The sequence below is a fragment of the Canariomyces notabilis genome (genome assembly GCF_033297395.1).
Source record: "Canariomyces notabilis strain CBS 508.74 unplaced genomic scaffold N656scaffold_18, whole genome shotgun sequence".
NCBI classification, from domain to species: Eukaryota; Fungi; Ascomycota; class Sordariomycetes; order Sordariales; family Chaetomiaceae; genus Canariomyces; species Canariomyces notabilis.
In genome coordinates, this window is record NW_027041840.1 from 3,863 (window position 1) to 21,515 (window position 17,653).

At 55.2% G+C, this 17,653-nt stretch overlaps 6 protein-coding genes across 6 annotated transcripts; 2 read left to right on the plus strand and 4 right to left on the minus strand.

The window, feature by feature from the left end:
* The first annotated feature begins 152 nt into the window (after positions 1-152).
* On the plus strand, positions 153-3,198 carry N656DRAFT_781350 (uncharacterized protein). Its single transcript, XM_064815563.1, has 2 exons — positions 153-391; positions 452-3,198. The coding sequence occupies exons 1-2, from the start codon at positions 323-325 to the stop codon at positions 3,152-3,154; spliced, it is 2,772 nt and encodes a 923-aa protein (XP_064668160.1). The 5' UTR covers positions 153-322; the 3' UTR covers positions 3,155-3,198.
* A 155-nt stretch (positions 3,199-3,353) lies between these two features.
* On the plus strand, positions 3,354-4,779 carry N656DRAFT_781351 (DUF572-domain-containing protein). Its single transcript, XM_064815564.1, has 2 exons — positions 3,354-4,588; positions 4,660-4,779. Exon 1 carries the CDS (start codon positions 3,484-3,486, stop codon positions 4,417-4,419), a length of 936 nt encoding a protein of 311 aa, XP_064668161.1. The 5' UTR covers positions 3,354-3,483; the 3' UTR covers positions 4,420-4,588; positions 4,660-4,779.
* A 2,820-nt stretch (positions 4,780-7,599) lies between these two features.
* On the minus strand, positions 7,600-8,866 carry N656DRAFT_781354 (glycoside hydrolase family 18 protein). Its single transcript, XM_064815565.1, has one exon. The coding sequence runs from the start codon at positions 8,791-8,793 to the stop codon at positions 7,708-7,710; it is 1,086 nt and encodes a 361-aa protein (XP_064668162.1). The 5' UTR covers positions 8,794-8,866; the 3' UTR covers positions 7,600-7,707.
* A 75-nt stretch (positions 8,867-8,941) lies between these two features.
* Positions 8,942-12,659, minus strand: N656DRAFT_191769 (uncharacterized protein). The gene has a single exon (XM_064808829.1). The coding sequence runs from the start codon at positions 12,381-12,383 to the stop codon at positions 9,090-9,092; it is 3,294 nt and encodes a 1,097-aa protein (XP_064668163.1). The 5' UTR covers positions 12,384-12,659; the 3' UTR covers positions 8,942-9,089.
* Positions 12,660-13,511: 852 nt separating this feature from the next.
* Positions 13,512-15,252, minus strand: N656DRAFT_769915 (uncharacterized protein; the record flags this gene model as incomplete). The annotated part of the gene is made up of 4 exons (XM_064813737.1): positions 13,512-14,224; positions 14,279-14,799; positions 14,862-15,018; positions 15,093-15,252. 4 exons carry the CDS (start codon positions 15,250-15,252, stop codon positions 13,512-13,514), a joined length of 1,551 nt encoding a protein of 516 aa, XP_064668164.1.
* A 75-nt stretch (positions 15,253-15,327) lies between these two features.
* Positions 15,328-16,268, minus strand: N656DRAFT_191691 (uncharacterized protein). The gene is made up of 2 exons (XM_064808828.1): positions 15,517-16,268; positions 15,328-15,422 (listed from the first exon to the last, which is right to left on the minus strand). The coding sequence occupies exon 1, from the start codon at positions 16,110-16,112 to the stop codon at positions 15,678-15,680; it is 435 nt and encodes a 144-aa protein (XP_064668165.1). The 5' UTR covers positions 16,113-16,268; the 3' UTR covers positions 15,328-15,422; positions 15,517-15,677.
* Between the last annotated feature and the right edge of the window lie 1,385 nt (positions 16,269-17,653).

Consider the following 17,653-nt stretch of genomic DNA (forward strand, 5'->3'; position numbering starts at 1 on the left):
TTACAGGTTCTATACTGTCCCACACACACGCGACTAAGCAGAGTGACCGTCAAACTTCCCTTTCCCTATACCAATCTCATAATTATCGTCAAACCTCAATTATGAGTTGAAAAATCTTTTTCTTTCTCTATGACCAATGTTACTTACAGAAAGGGAAACTGTGCTGTGTTGCGTATAGTACAGTGCGACACTGCAAACTACGTTTACACAGTTCTTTGCAGCAACTTCGCGTCCCACTCCGTTCACTGCTGACCTTGAGGAGGCACCAACTGAGTCTAGGACTAGGTACTAGCAGAATGCCCACCTTAGAAAGGGCTGCAATATGGCATACCTTGCGCAACTGGGCATCCTGACCGACGAACTCGTCGCAGCCGTTACCGCTATCCCAGAGGTACTATCTTCCACGGGACTGCTTCAGGACCATCTTCAATCCCGCTGATGCGCGTCTCAGACACAACAAGAGAGGAGAGAGGCTTGTCGCGAATTCGTGCTCCGCAGTGTGCGTCAACACAACTATGCTAGCACCAATCATTTCGAAGTCCAAGCTCGCTTGGATGGCTTCGAGGAGCGTTTCCATGTTGTTGGCCGGGAAGCCCTCGCCCTCGCGCTGCGAAAGCGGCTGGACGCCCTAGAGCAGCACCGTAACCAGCATATGCCAGAAATCCTACACTTGATCCTCGAGCTTGCCGACAAGCCGGCGCAAAAGTCAGACCTTGGCAGTCTGGATCTTCTGCTGCAGCCTGACGAGGATGCTCCGCCAAAGCTGACATGGCGGGAAATTGCAAGAGAAGATGGCTGGAAAGAGGAGAGGGACATCTGGCGCTTCATTGACTACTCCCAGGCCTCGAGCGATGAGGGGGAGCCAGACGCAAAGTCAGAAGCAAAGTCAGAAGCGAAGACAGAGGCAACAATTGAGTCACTCACTACTGCTACCTCGACTGAAGACGTCCCATTACGAACCGTCCAAGATTCAGCCTTCAAGCCGCAAGGCGACGAGTTGTTGAAGCAAATAAGAGACTCACAGTCATGGAGACATGCGTCGGCAACGAGCGAGGATGGAAAGCTGAGGAAGACTCCGATTTCGACGACCCAACTCCTTCGCGAATGTCTATTCATGCTGGCCGGGCTCGAAACGACCTTGTTTGACGCCGAATGCTGCCCTGTCACGCGCTATCAGCTTGCAGGTGTTTCCTGGGACGCATACAAGGCACTCGTAACTTCATTCTCTGAATGTGGTCGGAAACTCGCCCCCCTGCGCGCCTTTGCCAGGACGAAGGAAGAGCTGCCCCTGCTCCAGGTATTCCAAGACTCGCTGCAGAAAGCATTGCGCTCCCTCGACCAGGAGTTGGTCACATACCAAGGCCGGCTCGTCGCCATAGAGGAAGATGTGGTAGTTAGTCTGATAGGAGTCCTAGTAGAACTAGGACCAACCTTGACACCACTGTATGCTTTGTCAGACATTGTGCGCCAGCTCCAAGAGGAGCGGAATCCTCACGCCTTTCGGTACCTCGAGCTCCTATACGACGCAGTCGGGATATCGCAGTTGCAAGGCCAACGCGCAACGTATCGATTGCTAGGAAGCATCTTCCTTGATTGTTTCCAGGTGTATTTGAAGCCTATCCGGCTCTGGATGGAAGAAGGGCGACTCCTGCCCGGAGACCGAACCTTCTTTGTGTCCGAGTCGCCCACAAAGCTACCGTTGCCCCAGGTTTGGAAGAGCCAGTTCAACCTGTTGCGGACCACCGAGGGTCAACTCCATGCCCCACGGTTCCTGAAGCCTGCAATCGATCGCATCCTTGCGGCAGGGAAAAGTATCGTTGTCCTCAACCACATGAAGCAACGGGAGTCGACCAGGCAATACCGAGCGGGTACCGAGCCCAAGATGGACTTTGCTGCAGTTTGTCCGGATGAGCTCGAGTTTGCGCCGTTCAGCGAGCTTTTCAGCGCTGCCTTTGACGCTTGGATTCAGAGTAAGCATCACACTGCGGCCGCAACGCTCCGGGAATTGCTGTTCAGCACGTATGGTCTGTCCCAAGCACTCGACGCTCTGGAGCATATCTACCTGATGTCCGATGGTGCAAGGTCAGATGCTTTTGCATCTTCCATCTTCCGACACCTAGACAACTTCAGCAGCACCTGGAAAGACCGCTTCACTCTAACCGAGATAGCTCAGGAGGCCTTCTCGGCGTGCGTCGACGCTCCCCGGCTCTCAGCCGAGCTTGAGCGGGGTGGCCTCGCACACAGCGCTCTCGCCTCCCGAAGTTCGGTCCGCCTTAGCCTCCCGGCGATCCGGCTCCGGTACCGCCTCAGCTGGCCGATCCAGATTGTGGTCTCAGACGAAGGAATCCGCGGCTACCACACGATATTCACCTTCCTCCTCCAAACCCGCCGCGCCATTTCCATATTGCAGCGGCCTCTCCCCAACTCTTACAGCCGCAACAACATCAACACCGATGGCAACTCAGCCGCCCTCACTTACTACCTCCTCCGCACAAAGCTCCTCTGGTTCTGCACCACCCTCATGACCTACCTGACCACCCTGGTCCTGGCGCCGAGCACGGCCCGGCTGAGAAGCGAGCTGCGCGACGCCGTCGACCTAGACAGCATGGCAGCCGCGCACGCAGCCTTTATCAGCCGAATCCTCAGCGAGTCCTGCCAGGGGACCAAGCTGCAACCGATTCGCGAGTGCGTGCTCGACGTTTTCGACCAGGTTATTCGGCTAGAGGATGCCCGCAAGGCAGAGGCGGTGAGGAGGGAGCAAGAGGCGCGCGAGATTGAGAGACTATCCATGTCGGCCGTCATGGAGTCGTCGCCTCTCAAGGCAAAAGTGGCCTTGTCACCGGTCAAGGGCAAGAGGAGGAGTATGGGAAGAGGTAGAGGGAAGATTGCGAAGGAGGAAGACGAGGAGCAGGACGGTGAGGAGGAAGAGGAGGAGGAGGATGATGATGGGTGGTGGTTTGGGGAAAAGAGTGTTGCGAGAGAGGATGAGGGGAAGCCGTACCCTGTTCGGCTGAGGGAAATGCTTGGGGATTATGAGAGGCATTTGCGGTTCGTTGCGAGCGGGCTGAGGGCTGTGGCTCGGGCGAGCAGGGACGAGGCGGCGGCGAAGTGGGATTTGTTGGCCGAGATGCTGGAGGTTGGCATTCGTGAGTAGCTTATACCATTGGAAGAAAAGAACCACCGTCTGATACTGACAGAAATGCCCCTGCTTGTGAATTTCATATGTGTGTTCTCGTCATCAGTTCTCGGCTATCCAATGCGATCCAGGTGTTTGACAGCTGCTTACCAACCCTAACCCGGACCTGTTAATGCCTCTTTTATTCGATGGCGTTTTATCACCGGCTCGCCTTCCCCAAAATAACAACACTCCCCAAACAACGATTTCAACCTCCTCCAACTCCCAAGCCGCGCAATCCCAGCCGCTACGTCAACAAAAACAAATCAAGCAACTCAACGAAAATCAACCACGCAGATTAGTTCACCATGTCCGAACGCAAGGTTCTCACCAAGTACTACCCGCCGGACTTTGACCCGTCGCTTGTCGGGCGGTCGCGCAAGCCCAAGGCCGAGCAGGGGCAGCCCAAGGTGCAGACGGTGCGGCTGATGGCGCCCTTCTCTCTGCGGTGCATCGCCTGCGGCGAGTACATGTACCGGGGCCGCAAGTTCAACGCGCGCAAGCAGACGCCGCCCGACGAGCGGTACCTGGGCATCCAGATTTATCGGTTTTACATACGCTGCACGCGCTGCTCGGCCGAGATTGTGTTTCGCACCGACCCGAAGAACCAGGACTACGTCGTCGAGCGCGGGGCGAAGCGCAACACGGAGCCGTGGAAACGCGGGTTGGACGGCGGCGGCGGGGAAGACGGGGAGGAGGAGACGGACGAGCAGCGGCTGGACCGGCTCGAGCGCGAAATGGCCGAGCGTGAAGGCATCGAGACGGAAGAGCGGAATGCCATGGCTGAGTTGGAGGCGAAAACGGCGGATGCCAAGAGGGAGATGGCGGTCGCCGACGCGCTCGACGAGATCAGAAGCCGCAATGCGAGACTGGAGAAGGCCCAGAGGGAAGGAGCGGGGTTGGAAATTGTGGGGTTGCTCAGCACCGAGGAGGAGGAGAGGAGGAGGCAGGAGGAGGAGGATGCTGAAGCTGCGAGGAGAGCGTTTGCGCGCGCCAGAGGGGAGTTGGTGGAGGAGGGAGAAGTGCTGTCGACTCATGCGGATGGAGAACTCGGCAATGAGAAGGGGCCGGCAGACATGGGGATTGACTCGGGGTCGAGTTCCGACAAAGTTCCCTCTCCTTCATCCTCAGCGACGGTCGCGGCCAAGACGGACATACCAACGCCAGGCTTCAAGCGCCAAATCAAAAAGAAAAAGGACCATGCTGCTTTGCTGGGCATCAAGAAGAAGCAGCCTCTCGTCTGAGCGAACAACAGGAGGGAAGAATAAGTTCACGAGAATCACAGTGTCTATATGGTCTAGACCGAATTGACCGTCGAAGATCGACAGTTTGTGCGTGGTTTGCTAGACAGCACCAAAATAAGCATCAGATGAATGCCGGTCGACCAGTCACTGGTGCATCGAGGCGGCTGGAGTATGTTCATATACCGCCCAGTGTCATGTTGTTTATGCTAACCTGTTCTCTGAACGCCGTGCTTTGCTAAGTGGAAAAGCAAACAAAAACCCAACACCGCCCACAATCGGCACCGAGCCAAGCCAAACCAAGCCGGATGCGCCAACCCGAGATGTATACATTGTTTGTCATGTACCCCACCATGCCGCAGCCATCTTCCCTCCAGCGTACCGTTTCTGAACTTGGATCTTCCAGCGGGCTCCGGTGGTGCACGCTCGGTGGTGCACTTCGGTGGGCACTTCGGGGCGCAGCACCGAATGTTCGTCTCATTTTAACTGTTTTTTTGTCGATCCAAACGTGATAACTGCGCCGCTTCATCCTCACGACCCATCAAGATTGATAGCTATAATCGCTCGGATTCCGATTGCGGCCCGAGACGCCATCGGGGAGGACCGATGAGGACGACGATTGGTTATGCTGCGCAGACGACCTTGGTGGCGGCGATTGCGATTGTGAGATGGCCTCTATTTGGCGCTTCGTATGCTGGTGCATCGAGCGAGAATATGTCCCCAGATCAGGGGGAGGCGGTGGTGAGAAAGGCATTGAGAGCGAGTATGACTGTTGCGTCGCCGCCATATTGGGCACTCTTTGGGCTTTGGGATGCGTGAGGAAATATTGGTTGGCAGAAATGAAAAGAGTTGGCAATGTTAGGGGACCAATATGTATCAGGAAATCGGGTTGATCGGTTAGGGACTGTCCAAACCGGGGTATCAGTCAGGTCAGAGGAGCGCAGGCTGCAGTTGATGAGATCGGGACTAGTGTAGAAACGGAACGGCAGATGGCAGGAATTGTTTGCGGGGAGATTATATAATTATATAACGGAGCGCTGGAACCATGAGACAAGGGGTTGTGGACACCAGCACAACGACTGAAGGGGGCGTGGCGGGTAGGGTGGTTGGTTCTTTGACCGTTCGTGGGGTGACGACAATGAGAGGACGGGAGGGGTCTTCCTTCAACGGAGATCCCGGTCTACCTTGATCGCTTCCGTCACTCTGATCTGCAGACATCGGTCTCCCAGATTTGCACAGAGGTAACGACAAGCAGCACACCCTCCAATGGATGGAAGGTCTTTGCAGCAGCGTCAAACTGCGTCTTTTTACCGGTTCCATGACAGATCGGCAATGATGTGCGCGCATGCCTCTCTCTCAAGGAGGGGCTGTCAGCCATCCATGCTCGAGCCATGGATGGCGTAGTGCAGTGTCAGTCTCCGCCACGGAAGATGGGATGCCTTCGCCACGGAAGCGGAAATATAAGCAACCCCCTTTTCGCCGACTTGTTCTGCGACAAGGTCAATTATACCGCAAAGCGCCGCCGTGTGGGAACCTTTGGTGGCGGCAGTCTCACGATGCGAGCAATAACGTCACGAGTGGTGAAGGGAGGAGTTGGTGAAAAGGCACCTGGAAGAGCAAGACCCCCTTGCGGGTCAAGGCTTTGCTGTACACACAGTTTCTCTGCAGCCGTTACCGTCTTAGGAAACGGAGGCAAACTGTGACAACGGCGAGAGCAGCTCGGAGGCCCGCGTCGGTGAGTTGGGCCGACTCCGCGATCCCACGCCTACCGCAAAGGTATCTGGATATGGCAACAGTAAGTATACCATCAAGCATATAAATTCAGCGGAAGTTCTTGGTTAGACAGCTGGCTCCTGGAGTCAAGATCGTCACCCCAAGGGATATGGCCGCAACATATTGCCCTTTACCATGGTGGGCAATCCCCCAAGGCACAAATTCCAGCGTTTGCAGACCCCTTGGGCGTAGATGGTGATGGCTGTTCGGTATGATGTCAGCGGCCAGTACGCGCGAGAAGTGCCTTGAAATACCACGAAACACTTCAGAAACAGGCAAAAATCGCCGCTGCCGTCATGTAACCCAAATTTGGGATCCGTGGGGTGTCTTCAACGTACAATCTCACATATGCAGGCGGGGAATGAGGGAGAGTTTCAATAATCAATGTATGTCCATACAGTACAATACAGGATAGTACATATCGGAAGGGCATCTCTCTCGAGCCAGGCTGTTAGGGTGTGCGATTTGCCAAGTTCTGTTGTCAAGAGCCAAGCACCTCTGCCGAAACTCTAATCAACCACGGCTGAGGATTTGCGCGTCTGCTCCGAGCAGTCGGGGCTCACAGAAAGAAAGTTGTGCAAGGACGAGTGGTATTGTACAATATAGTACGTATTTGGCATCCTTAGGAGAAGGTGGTCGAGATGCCATGGCTCGTCCAGATGGAAAGAAATTGTGTAGTGTTCGCTCAATGGACTAATACACTAGGCAGGAGCGGTTGAAGGCGATGTCAGGTTAGGAAAGCGAGTCTTTGCACATTGTGCAACTAGAGAAGTGTGCTTCGTGATGGGTCACTTCTCTTCGCAGTGTAACGCTGACTGCGGATGTAACTCGTGTATCGTACTGTACATACAATACACACACAATTCAGTACGCTACACATACTGATGACGTCAGGCGGTGGCTGGACCCTTGTCAGTCAATGCCTCCAAATTCCAGGGGAAGAGCAACAGGGCTGTCCCCACACAACGCCGGGGAGCTTGGCCAGACCTTTCCATTTCAGCCAATTTTTTGGACAAGCACACGACACCATCAACATCGGTCAGGGCCATAATAGTGTAAGTAGAATAAGCTCGCCTTGCAGCTGGCGCCGCGAATCTAGAACAGTGGATCGGCCCTTGAGTCAAAGGCCGCAGAATCCCATCCACACTTTCCCATCCCTCACCGCTTTCCCCCTCGCAGGCTGACAACATTCCCATCCATCGCCCTCTGAGTACACTTATTCGACGTCGTAGACAGGGTCCTGGACGTCACATCAGATTTCTGCTGCTACGCCGCATGTGTCATCATCACAGCTCAAGAATTCCGCTCCCAAGACGCCACTCATCTTGCTGACCATGCAACTTCATTACTGGTCTCACTGGTCATTTCGCCGCATACAGCTCTTACACTACGTCGCTCCCATGCGGGAGTTCGTCCGGCAGGTTGACGTATGCAGGCTCATGACGCTTTAGCTCTCGGCCGACGGACATGACGATGCCACTGTACTCACTCTAATAAGCCAGCAGGCAGATACGTACTCTATTCTTCGTGCTCTGTCCCGTCAGAGAGATACTCGAAATCCTGGGGAACAGCTACCATCAAATCCTCATTGCCTTTTTCGTCAGGGTCCACCACTGTCGCCGCATCACCACCTCCCGCCTGTGGCCCCTTCCCCTTATCCACCCCCTGCATTCCTTCCAAGCCCTCAATCCCCTCCAACCCCTCCAATCCGCTCATCCGCTTCCCTCTTAACAGAGCAGTCATGACCCGCGCCCACTCCCACGGCCTCCCCTTGCCACCAGGCAAGCTATTGAAGTACTCCCAACCCATGACGCCACCGAAGCGAGGGTGCCTGCCCGCCAGAAGCGGGAGCACGTTGGCCAGGAGATGCCAGGGGACCCAGCCCCCGCCGTTTTCCGGGTTTGTCACTAGCCCGACGACGATCTTTTCGGGCGGCCATCCCTTAGCCAGGAGCATCTCGTACATGGCCGGGTTGCTGCAGTCGCCCCATCCGCAGTAGAACTGGGCATTGTACCAGGCAATCTCGCGCCCGCGCATCACCTCGAGCGCCTCGTAGTCGAACCCGGACAGGTTGTGCCGCGTGCTGAGCAGCGCCGCTGCCACGGGCGCTAGAGTGATGAGGAACCCCGGCCCAAAGTCGGCGCGTAACCGGTCTACGAGCCGCACGATCCCCGCGAGCGACATGCTCTCCTCCACGTCCAGGTCCAGGCCGTCCAGCGACCGCTCTCGCACCAGCGCCGCCAGGGGAGCGTAGTAGGCCTCGAACGAGTCCGAAAACCCCTCCCCTTCAGAGTCCTGGTCTAGCCGCGCGTACGTGCCCGGCGCAGCGCCCCCCAGCATGCCGAGCACCTTGACCCCGGACGCTTGGAGCACGCGCAGTTCGGCCCATAGGGTGGTGAAGCGCGGGTCCGAGGGCGAGTGATCGTTCAGGGTCAGGGCCGAAGGGTCCTCGTTGATGTGGATTGCGGCGAGGATGACATGTGTGACGGCGATGTTGGGCTGCTGGATCAAGGGGAGGATGGAGATATGCTGCCCTGACGGGGTGTGGTGGGTCTGGTAGTAGGTTATGAGCCGGGGCAGAGGCGGGTGTGGGAGGGGAGGCATGATGGTCGGGGACAAGGGTTGTTATGATGAAGGTAAGCACGTTGTCGATGAGGTGAGCGGAGAGAGGTGAGTGAGTGAGGAGTTGGGGGATGCCGAGCACCTGCAGCTGGCAGCACCTGACAGCATTCAACGCGGAGATACCTGAATTATACATTACTGTAATCGCTAAACATCTGGGAATCGTCCAACTTTCACAATACATAAAACGGAAATCAAACAACATGTCGAAAAGACAAGAAAAACCAAGCACAATGACCAACAAACCCGCAACCATGAACTCCAAAGTACTGAACCCATCACACTCTCGACCCGGGACTGGCCACTCTGACCGGCGACGACGCGATCAGAAACCCATCCCGGTCATACAGCCCCAGGCTGTCCACGCTCTTCAGGCTTATCTTTGAAGGACTCTCCCCCCAGTCCTCAGTTTTGATCCCCTTCCCGTCATCGCCGCCGCCGCAGCCCGCCTCAAAAGTAAATTCCCCCGTCACCGGCTTAAACTTATCTGCAGCACCCTCATTCTTGTCACTAGTGCTGAGACCAGTACTATTCTCTTTCCCCTCCCCATCCGCCGACGCCCTAAAGTACCCAAGCTCGGGCCCGGCAAAGGACGATGCCAGCGGCCCCGCCCTAGTCAGCACGGCACTTGCCGGCCTACGGTGGTGGTGGTGGTGGGGGTGGTGATGGCGCTGCTGGTTTGGAATCGGATGCATGACGCCCCCCACCGCCCGTCGCCTCTTGAGCGGTGACGACTCGGGGCTTACAGGACTGGTACTAGTGGCAATACCGCCAGTTCCGACCCAGCTGGCCGGTCTGGGGGTGGTGGGGATTGAGTTCCTTTTGTTGTTGTTCTGCTTGGCAGTGCCAGGGCTCACACCAGCAACACCGCCGCCGCCGCCGCCGCTGCCGAGGGCAAAGTAGTTCTTCGCTCCGATGGTACTATTACTCCTAGTAGCAGTAGTAGTAATGGTGGTGGCGGTGGTGGTCTCCCTCTGGTCGCTCCTTTGTGGCAAGGGTGGGGGTGGGAGTTGAGGCTGGATTGGGATCGAGATCGGGAATTTCCCCGCTTCGGAACTGATGCTGTTACTACTGCTGTCGCTAGTACTGCTAGCGCTGCGCTGGCTGGAGATTAAGGTGGCTGCGGTGGTGGCCGTGGCCGTGCTGCTACACGTACTGATCGAGCTGTTCATGCGCCGGAGTGAGGCGATGGTTGAGAGGACCGGGACAGGGACTGCCAGGGTCTTATTCTTGTTGGTGGTGTTGCTTCCGTTCTGATCCTGATTCTGACACTCATTTTTCGCTTTACCATTGCAGTCGCCGTCGGGCTTGTCTTTGTGACTATCCTCCTCGCCGATCACGGTGAGGATGGTCGGTGTCCCCGTGGGGACGGAATCACGCGTCGCCACCGCCAATGTTTTCGAGCTGCTGCTGCTGCTGCTGCTGTTGGCGTGCGCTTCCGGTACAGAAAGGGGTGCTGGGTACGGGGACGGGAAGGGGAGGGAATTTTCGTGGAAGCCAGCGTGTTCAAGGTCTGCAACTGGGTTTGAGGGATTGTTTGGAAGGTCCTGGGAGTATACTGAAGAGGAGATGCTCTGGCGGTTTTGGTTCAGTTGGTGTTGCTGACCTTGCTGCTGATGCTGGTTCAGGGGGAAGACGAGCGGAGCCCGCCTGTTTTCGCTTCCCGATCGGGATGGGAATGATAGCCCATCTACAGATGGAGGGATCAGAGTCGTGGAACGACCTTTACTCCGCTGGTCGTCTGCCATCCGCATTTCGGGCTTCACCAACGAGATGGTCTTGCGTCTTTGCTCCCGGAAAATGGATAGATAATCTGTCGCTGTTGGCTGGGGTAGCGCCGGGGTTGCACTCGGCGTGCTTATCTTGGTCGCATGCGGGGAGGCCTGCCCGTTCAAGTTGTTGTGGGGCGAGAATGTCTGGGTGTCCCGAATCGGCGGCGGCTCATCAGTCTTTGATGATGGAGCGTAACTGCCTATGCATGGCTGTATGGAGCCGGGCTCTGTCATGGAGCATCTGCGGGATGAACCCTGGTCGATGGCATTGATGGTGGGCTTTGCAGTCAACGTCAGCGGCCGCGGTGCCAGGACGAGCTCTTGTACCGGCTGTGCAGGTGGGTGGCCCAGTGTCATTCTGCGGAGATACCTCGAGCGTTCTAGGCTTTGCCGGAATAAGTCTTGAGCCTTGTGCTGTTTTGCCGGCCATCCCTGGTTGATTGATGCCCGACAAGCTGGAGACTGCGAAGGAGCCGATACAAATGGGTCGTTCATGCCTAGCACGTCCGCAGCCTGTTGTGATTGTACAACGAGGCCAGCCAACGGCATGATAGCCCTCCTGACTTCTTCGGGCATCTCGTCCTCGCTATACAGGGTGGACAGCTCAGAGGACACTGAGCTACGCACCGAACGGATTTGGGACGTATGTTGCTCTGCTTCCCCCTGTTTCCTCTGATTACCGCTGGGGCTGGTGGGTACCGATGGACCATCTGGAATCCCGCATTCGCCGCCGACAAGACTGCCCGTTACCGAAGGAACCGGGTTGCCTGAGCTCCGTATCCTGTGACCGGGAGTGCCTCGATTGCCAGGGCCGGTCTTTCTTGGACTTGGCGTCCTAGACGACGGTACGGAGACCTTGGAGTGTCGAAGCTTGGAGATCGCGGAAGGTGACTCTGTGAGCCCAATGCTTCTGGCAGTCCCACAGACGGTGCCTTCGCGCAGCCGTTTCTCGGTCGACCTCAGTATTTCTCTAAGGCTTGAGTCAGTCGACCGGGGCCTGGCACTCGATCTTGACGGCGTCTTGGGCGGAGCCCTGGTAGGGCTCCCAGCAGGGCTAGGGCGGGGTTTTGATATCCTAGAGATATCATGCCGTCCCCTGTTGGCGGGAAGGGCTGGCCTAGGTGGTTCCGGGAGCTCTCTCGTGCCTGCGTGAACCTGGCCATGACCCAACCCTGTTTTGAAGCCTTCCCAAATGGCCTCCTCACCGGGCCATTCAGCCGTTGGATAACCATAGACTGAGTAGTGCAGCCTAGGTAGCGCAGGTGCCTGGTTCACCATCGGCCACGAACCGCGAGCCCTTGTTCTCCCCTCCGCGGAAGTCGGAAACCCGCTCACCCTTGGCCCATGGAGAGCGTCCTCGTCAATCCAAGATGGCTTCTCTCGGCATGTCTTTATGCTCATGTCTCGGTCCCGTGATGGCCACTTGCATGACTGACGGCGATTAAGGCCCTTGAACACGCTGGGGAAGGCAGGGAACGATCTGTGACGGAGTGGCAGAACGTTGTCGTCGTCTTTGGACTGCGGCTTGGGCACCGACCGTATTGCCACAGAACACAGTCTCTGCAGCGTCGATCGCGTTTTGCTGGCTTTGGCGGGCGAGTCGCCTTGCTCCACGCTAATTACACCGTCTTCGTGAAGGGCCCTTGGACGGTGCGCTGCCCGGCGACGCAACAGCCAGAGGATGAAGACGCCAATGCCGCAGATGAAGGTAAGAGCACAAGGCAGGGCAACAGCCACGATGCTTGGGAGGGAAAGTGTCGTTTCTCTCGAGCCCAGGGGGTGTTGGCGCGGGAATATCATGGCGGATCTGCTGGGCGCTTCCTACCTTGCCGTCGTGGTATCAATGGCGCGTCAGTTTCGAAATAGGAGGCTACCTGCTCGTTCTTTTAGCGAAGACAACAGAGCATATTATCTCGTCTTTGGTCAGATTGTTAGACCTGACCCCTTGAATACAGCCAGCACTTCGGCAAACTGGTCGTCGGCTTCTTGATCCCGGAACTGGGAAGGGATGTCGAGATGACATGATCAAAGCCGGCTGGATGAACACGAGGTTTAAGGGGAGAACATAACATCATTTCAGGTTTCCCGACAGGAATCTGCTCAGAGAGCTAGTCCTGGTGCACGGTAATCTGATTTGGTGGGTTGGAATGAATTCTGCGTAGCAAGAACATTCCAGTCCCAACAATATTGTGCTGAAAAGCGCGTCAATTCAATTGGCGAGGCTCGGGAACATAGCAGATTACGACTTCTGAAAATGAGCCAATCTCCGATCAACCGAGATGCATCACATTGTTAGGCTCAAGGGCTTGTTTGTTGACTTTCGAGTCGGGTAGGTGGATAGCTCCGGCCGTGAATGAAGGTCAGGGTCATCAAGACTCCTTCATTTGGAGGGACCATGTGCATCTTAGTCTGGTACCTTGAAGGCAATTTTATAGCCCAGCAGAAAGGATGCAGAGATCTGAGCGTAATCGCCAGTCATCTCACAACTAAATCAACGCAAATATGTCATAAACTCAACGCTTCGAAGATAGAGGTCTCGCCGACCAGGAGCACCAGAAGCAGTGGTATCTTGACAATGCAGTCCCAAGTAAACACCTGAACACCGTCCCTCATGCGCAAAGTGGCAGCAGTCAATGCTACACTACAAGTGAAATTCTGGCAAGATCATAGAATGGCTTCCTCTCATCCTGCGATGCAAGACAGTCCCCATCACCTTGATGGCCCCCAAATTGGAGAGTCACAAGCCCCAGTCTCCAACACCTCTCGCTCTCCCAAGCATCGACCTTCCATGCATGAGCCCAGACGAGGAACTAAGACAAAAAGGGATCGAAAGTCGAAAAGCTGAGTTTTGTCCTCTATGTGCAGCAAAGATGTCTCCTCAAGAGAACTGCAAAATGAGAACATGGTAGCTCAGCCCACTTCACCCCTTTAGTGATGGGCGTGCCGATGAAGGTGCTGCAGCTGCCGACGAGCCTTCTGAGCCCCAAGCGTGGCAGTCACAGTGACAGTCTCCGTAGCCACCATAACGTACTCAACTGTCTCAACAACAACTATCTTGCTCACAGTGTTGCCGTTGGTGACGTAGTCGGTGCGAACAAGCTCATATCCTTCGGGAATGGGCGGGTCCGATAGGGTGGAGGTCGGAGCAGGAGAGGGTTCTGCAAGCGCATTGATCTCGGAAGTCGACGGAGTAGGAGATGGTTTTGCAAGGGCATTGATCTCGTCGGCAGACAAACCGGGGGAAGGCTCTGTAAGGGCATTGGCATTGAGAGTCGAAGTCGGCTCCTCCTGTTGCACGACACTAGAAAGAGTGCTCGACGTGGTCGAGGCAGCCTCAACGGCCAACGACTCAACGCTCGCTACAGGCCCATTGTTGCTGCCAGTGTTGCTGTCAGCGTTGGCAGGCTCAGGCCCGTAGTGGATCTGAACACCACCAGGAAGCGATGCACCAATTACGCCGTCAATCTTCTCGCTGGAAATCATGGGTGCCGCCATCTTGCACTTCCTTTGCGTGCTTTCTGACTGGAGCGTGAAGATGGGGCAGTCAGAAAGCAGCCCACTGTCGTTAGTGCATTGCTCAACTGCGCTTTGAAGGAAGTCGGAGTCCCAGCCGCTTATGAAGTCGGCATGGTAACCAAAGCCTAGAAGCCAGATGTTAGATACAACAGGTTGAAGACGGGTACCGGGTTACACACCCTGGACATCCCCGTTGGAGATGACAAATTCGCCAGGAACACCAGTAAAGGCGTTCGTTGCCCAAATGGTCTCGTACATAAGGCCGGGCAGCTTCACATCAAACCCTTCGGGGCAAGTGCCAGTATTGACGAGATCGGGGTACGCGACGTGGTCTCTGTGGTTCGAGCTGCTGATATCCTTGCCGTTCCAGCAGGAAGGAAACATGACCTCGAAACGAACTCCGTCGGCGCAGTGGGCATCCAGATAATCCTTCTCTGGCAAGTAGTGGCGCTCTAGTGTTGCCTCGGGAGTTTTCTGATAGTTGAGGCAATTGAAGCCAATCGCACGCTGGCTGAGATCTTCCTGGGTGGTCTGGCCAAGGGCCGCCCAAAGCGATTTCTCCGGGTCCGGCTGCGAGTAGCTGAGCCCAGCAATTGAGTAGTTTCTGCGGTTGACGTCTCCGGCAACCATACGGAAATCATTGGGGAAGGCTTTGATTCCCGCGCCACGATTACCGGCGTCGGGCTCAAGGAAATAATAGCTAGCAGGCAGTTAGCGATTGATGATTCAAGCATATTCACGAGATCGACCAGGTTAACTTACGCAAGCATACCACCCACCTGCTCAACGGCTTGGTATGTGCCATTGGCGTGTTTGAAGTAAAGGTTGGGAGTCCAGTAGACCGACTTGTCTTGAATGACAGCGCACGAGGTGCAGTCAGCGTTAACAAGGTCTTCATATGTTACACTCTCGCTGAAGCCTGTAGGAAACGATGTTAGCAAACGCAAAAGCATCTTGAAGACAGTCCGCACGCTGCGGCACAAGAACACTTACCCGAAGACCCGTGGATCGTATGAGCATGGGGCGACAGAGTGCCCGGGTTGATCAAAGGGTCAAGGCGGGCCAAGGCAAGACGGCCGCGGCATTCCATACGCCAGAAGGCGACGGCTCCGCTCACGGAGCCAAGAATGGCCAGTTGAATGTCGATTCTCATTTTGATGGATGCAGGGAGCGACTTTCAAGGTCAGATGGTACGAAATGATGGGATAGGGAGCGTGAGAACTGTTTGAACGTGTATGTTTTCGAACAGGCCGAGGATAGAACTGCTGACTGAATGAGGATTGAATTGTCGAGCGTCGAAGTCGAATCAGAGACTTGACGATCCTGCGCGCAGAATTGATGTTAGCGCCTTCATCTCATCGCTTTTGAGCCGGAGCAAGTAAGCGAAGGCTATCCGGCCATTATGGTTACTAGTCACCAGATGCGGGGGAGAGCAACTACTCTCTCCATCCACCTTGAGAATCGACATACCAGCTCAAGGATGTCGAGGTGAACGTAAATCTGTGAGAGATGACACAGCCTCAGCAAACCGACCACAGACGGTCGCTCACTGCGGCTGCGTGTCAAGCTCACAAGTGTCTAACTCCGGAACACGAAGGCCTCTCTCCGGGTTTGCGGGCTTGTCGCACCGGGCTGGTGTGTGGTGAATGAATGTCGTCGAGTCGCAGTCCGCGACTTTGTGCGGTACTTAACCGCGAAAAAGGGGATTGGCAATCGACACAAATCGGAAAAGGAACGGATGCCAGATCGATGCCGCCGATAATAAGAGGTAAGGAGCGTGGGGCCCGAATTGGGGTTGAAGAGAAGTCTGAAAGTGAATGACAGGGCGAAGAAAAGGGTGGCGCAGAAAACCAGGAGAAGGGTCTTCTGCGAGGAACGGCAGCGACGATGGTGGTGGTGGGTTGAAGATAACCCAGATTTGAGAGCTCCAGGCTTCTCGAAGTTGGACCTAACTACGGAGAAACGGCAAGGGGAAGGATGGACCCCTTGACCGGGGTGTTGTTTGTGCGACATCGCTCTTTCCTTAAGCGGCACTCAGCCACCCAAGACAGGAGTGTCATTGGCTGGATCGGCGGCTCCTTTGGATTAAGGGGACAACTGCCAAGGAGTGCCCACATATCTTGTGGGGTTGGTGCCTGGCTAATCCAGGAACGCCAAATCTGACGTGCGCGGTGCGTTCTGTATCCGCAAGGTACCGTACGAAGCTATGTACTTCGTACCCGCAACCTACAAGTTCAAATATCCGCCTTTGGATGATCCATAATTTTGCACTGCCGGATGAGCTGGTTGATGGATCCTTGCGACGACTTGCTGACAGCCTTAGGTATCATAGGTCTGGCGTAAGCATAGGTAGGTTCATTGCCTGAAAAGCCTTCATTAAAAGATAGAGAGGACAATAGAGACTTGCCATAGGGATTGAAGTCTCCAAGCGTTTCTCAACAGGACAATGTCGCTCCACGATAGACTGTGCGCAAACACTCATGGAAGTTCTCAACAGCAGCAAACCGTGGAAATCCGCGCCGCCTACATCGGAGCGCGTGATGTTCTACGCCGCTCCTCGCCACGGTAAGTTGTGCCTGGCAAACCAATTTCGTCGTCTCACGTAACTCCGGGATGTGGCGACATCGCGACGCTCAGCCATGTAGTGTAAATGCACAATTAGAGGTTCTGCAAACATCAGTCGAACTGAGGGGAATTTGGGATGACTTCGGTGGCGGTCGGCAGAGGATGCGACGAAGCGGGGTGCATACGTATGCATATCACTGGTTGAAATGAGGAGGGGTCCCAACGCAAAAACGCTTGGAATCTGATGAGCGCCAACGTGAAGGCTGAAACAGTTTCATGTGTACCTACACTACATGTACGAAGTAGTATCCATATAGATGAGGCTAACATATTCGTATGGTACTGAGCGGTTCCCGGTTCATTCAAAGCCAAGATATCCCGATAACCAACCATGCCGCAAAATGTCGAGCTCTCAACCTTGTCTGCCTTCCGCTGCAAGGATCTCCATTGATGAATTTTCCCCTATTTTCCTAGTGGATTCCGTAGAGACGCTCCTCAAGACTGTCAACATAAAACCCCTGACCTTGCGCCTGTTTCGCTGGTCATCATTAGATTGATATTCTGATCCGCATTGGGGGATTTCCGTAGTTAACATTTGCCTGCTACGTAGCGGCTTCGTCCATCATCGACGAGCGAGTTGTGAGTTTGTGGCCGATAGTATTCTAGTTCTTATTTGGCTACTTTACTAAACCCTAGTATACGTCCACAGATATCTTCGCTACCTCGATACGCGCCATGTAGTATATCTGAGGGGAACGTATGCACAATGAGCATTTTCATCTACCTGATACCTGCCTAGTCTTCAGATCGACCGACATTTGGAAAGTAGTTTCTCTTAAGTCTGCGATACCGATCTTGAGGCTGGTCAGATAATGAATCTACACGCACGTATCACGAGGGTCATCTACGACCAGACCAACCGGATAGAGTGAACTAAGGTGGCTCACCAGGCCCGGGTTTGCTCAAAGGGCACAGGAGTTTCGAGTCAT

Excerpts from the sequence above, each read along its gene's own strand:
- N656DRAFT_781350 (XM_064815563.1), top strand. The coding sequence starts at position 323 with ATGGCATACCTTGCGCAACTGGGCATCCTGACCGACGAACTCGTCGCA. Across the intron at positions 392-451 it reads CCGTTACCGCTATCCCAGAG|ACACAACAAGAGAGGAGAGA; the intron begins GTACTATCTTCC and ends TGCGCGTCTCAG.
- N656DRAFT_781351 (XM_064815564.1), top strand. The coding sequence starts at position 3,484 with ATGTCCGAACGCAAGGTTCTCACCAAGTACTACCCGCCGGACTTTGAC.
- N656DRAFT_781354 (XM_064815565.1), bottom strand. The coding sequence starts at position 8,793 with ATGCCTCCCCTCCCACACCCGCCTCTGCCCCGGCTCATAACCTACTAC.
- N656DRAFT_191769 (XM_064808829.1), bottom strand. The coding sequence starts at position 12,383 with ATGATATTCCCGCGCCAACACCCCCTGGGCTCGAGAGAAACGACACTT.
- N656DRAFT_191691 (XM_064808828.1), bottom strand. The coding sequence starts at position 16,112 with ATGTCGCACAAACAACACCCCGGTCAAGGGGTCCATCCTTCCCCTTGC.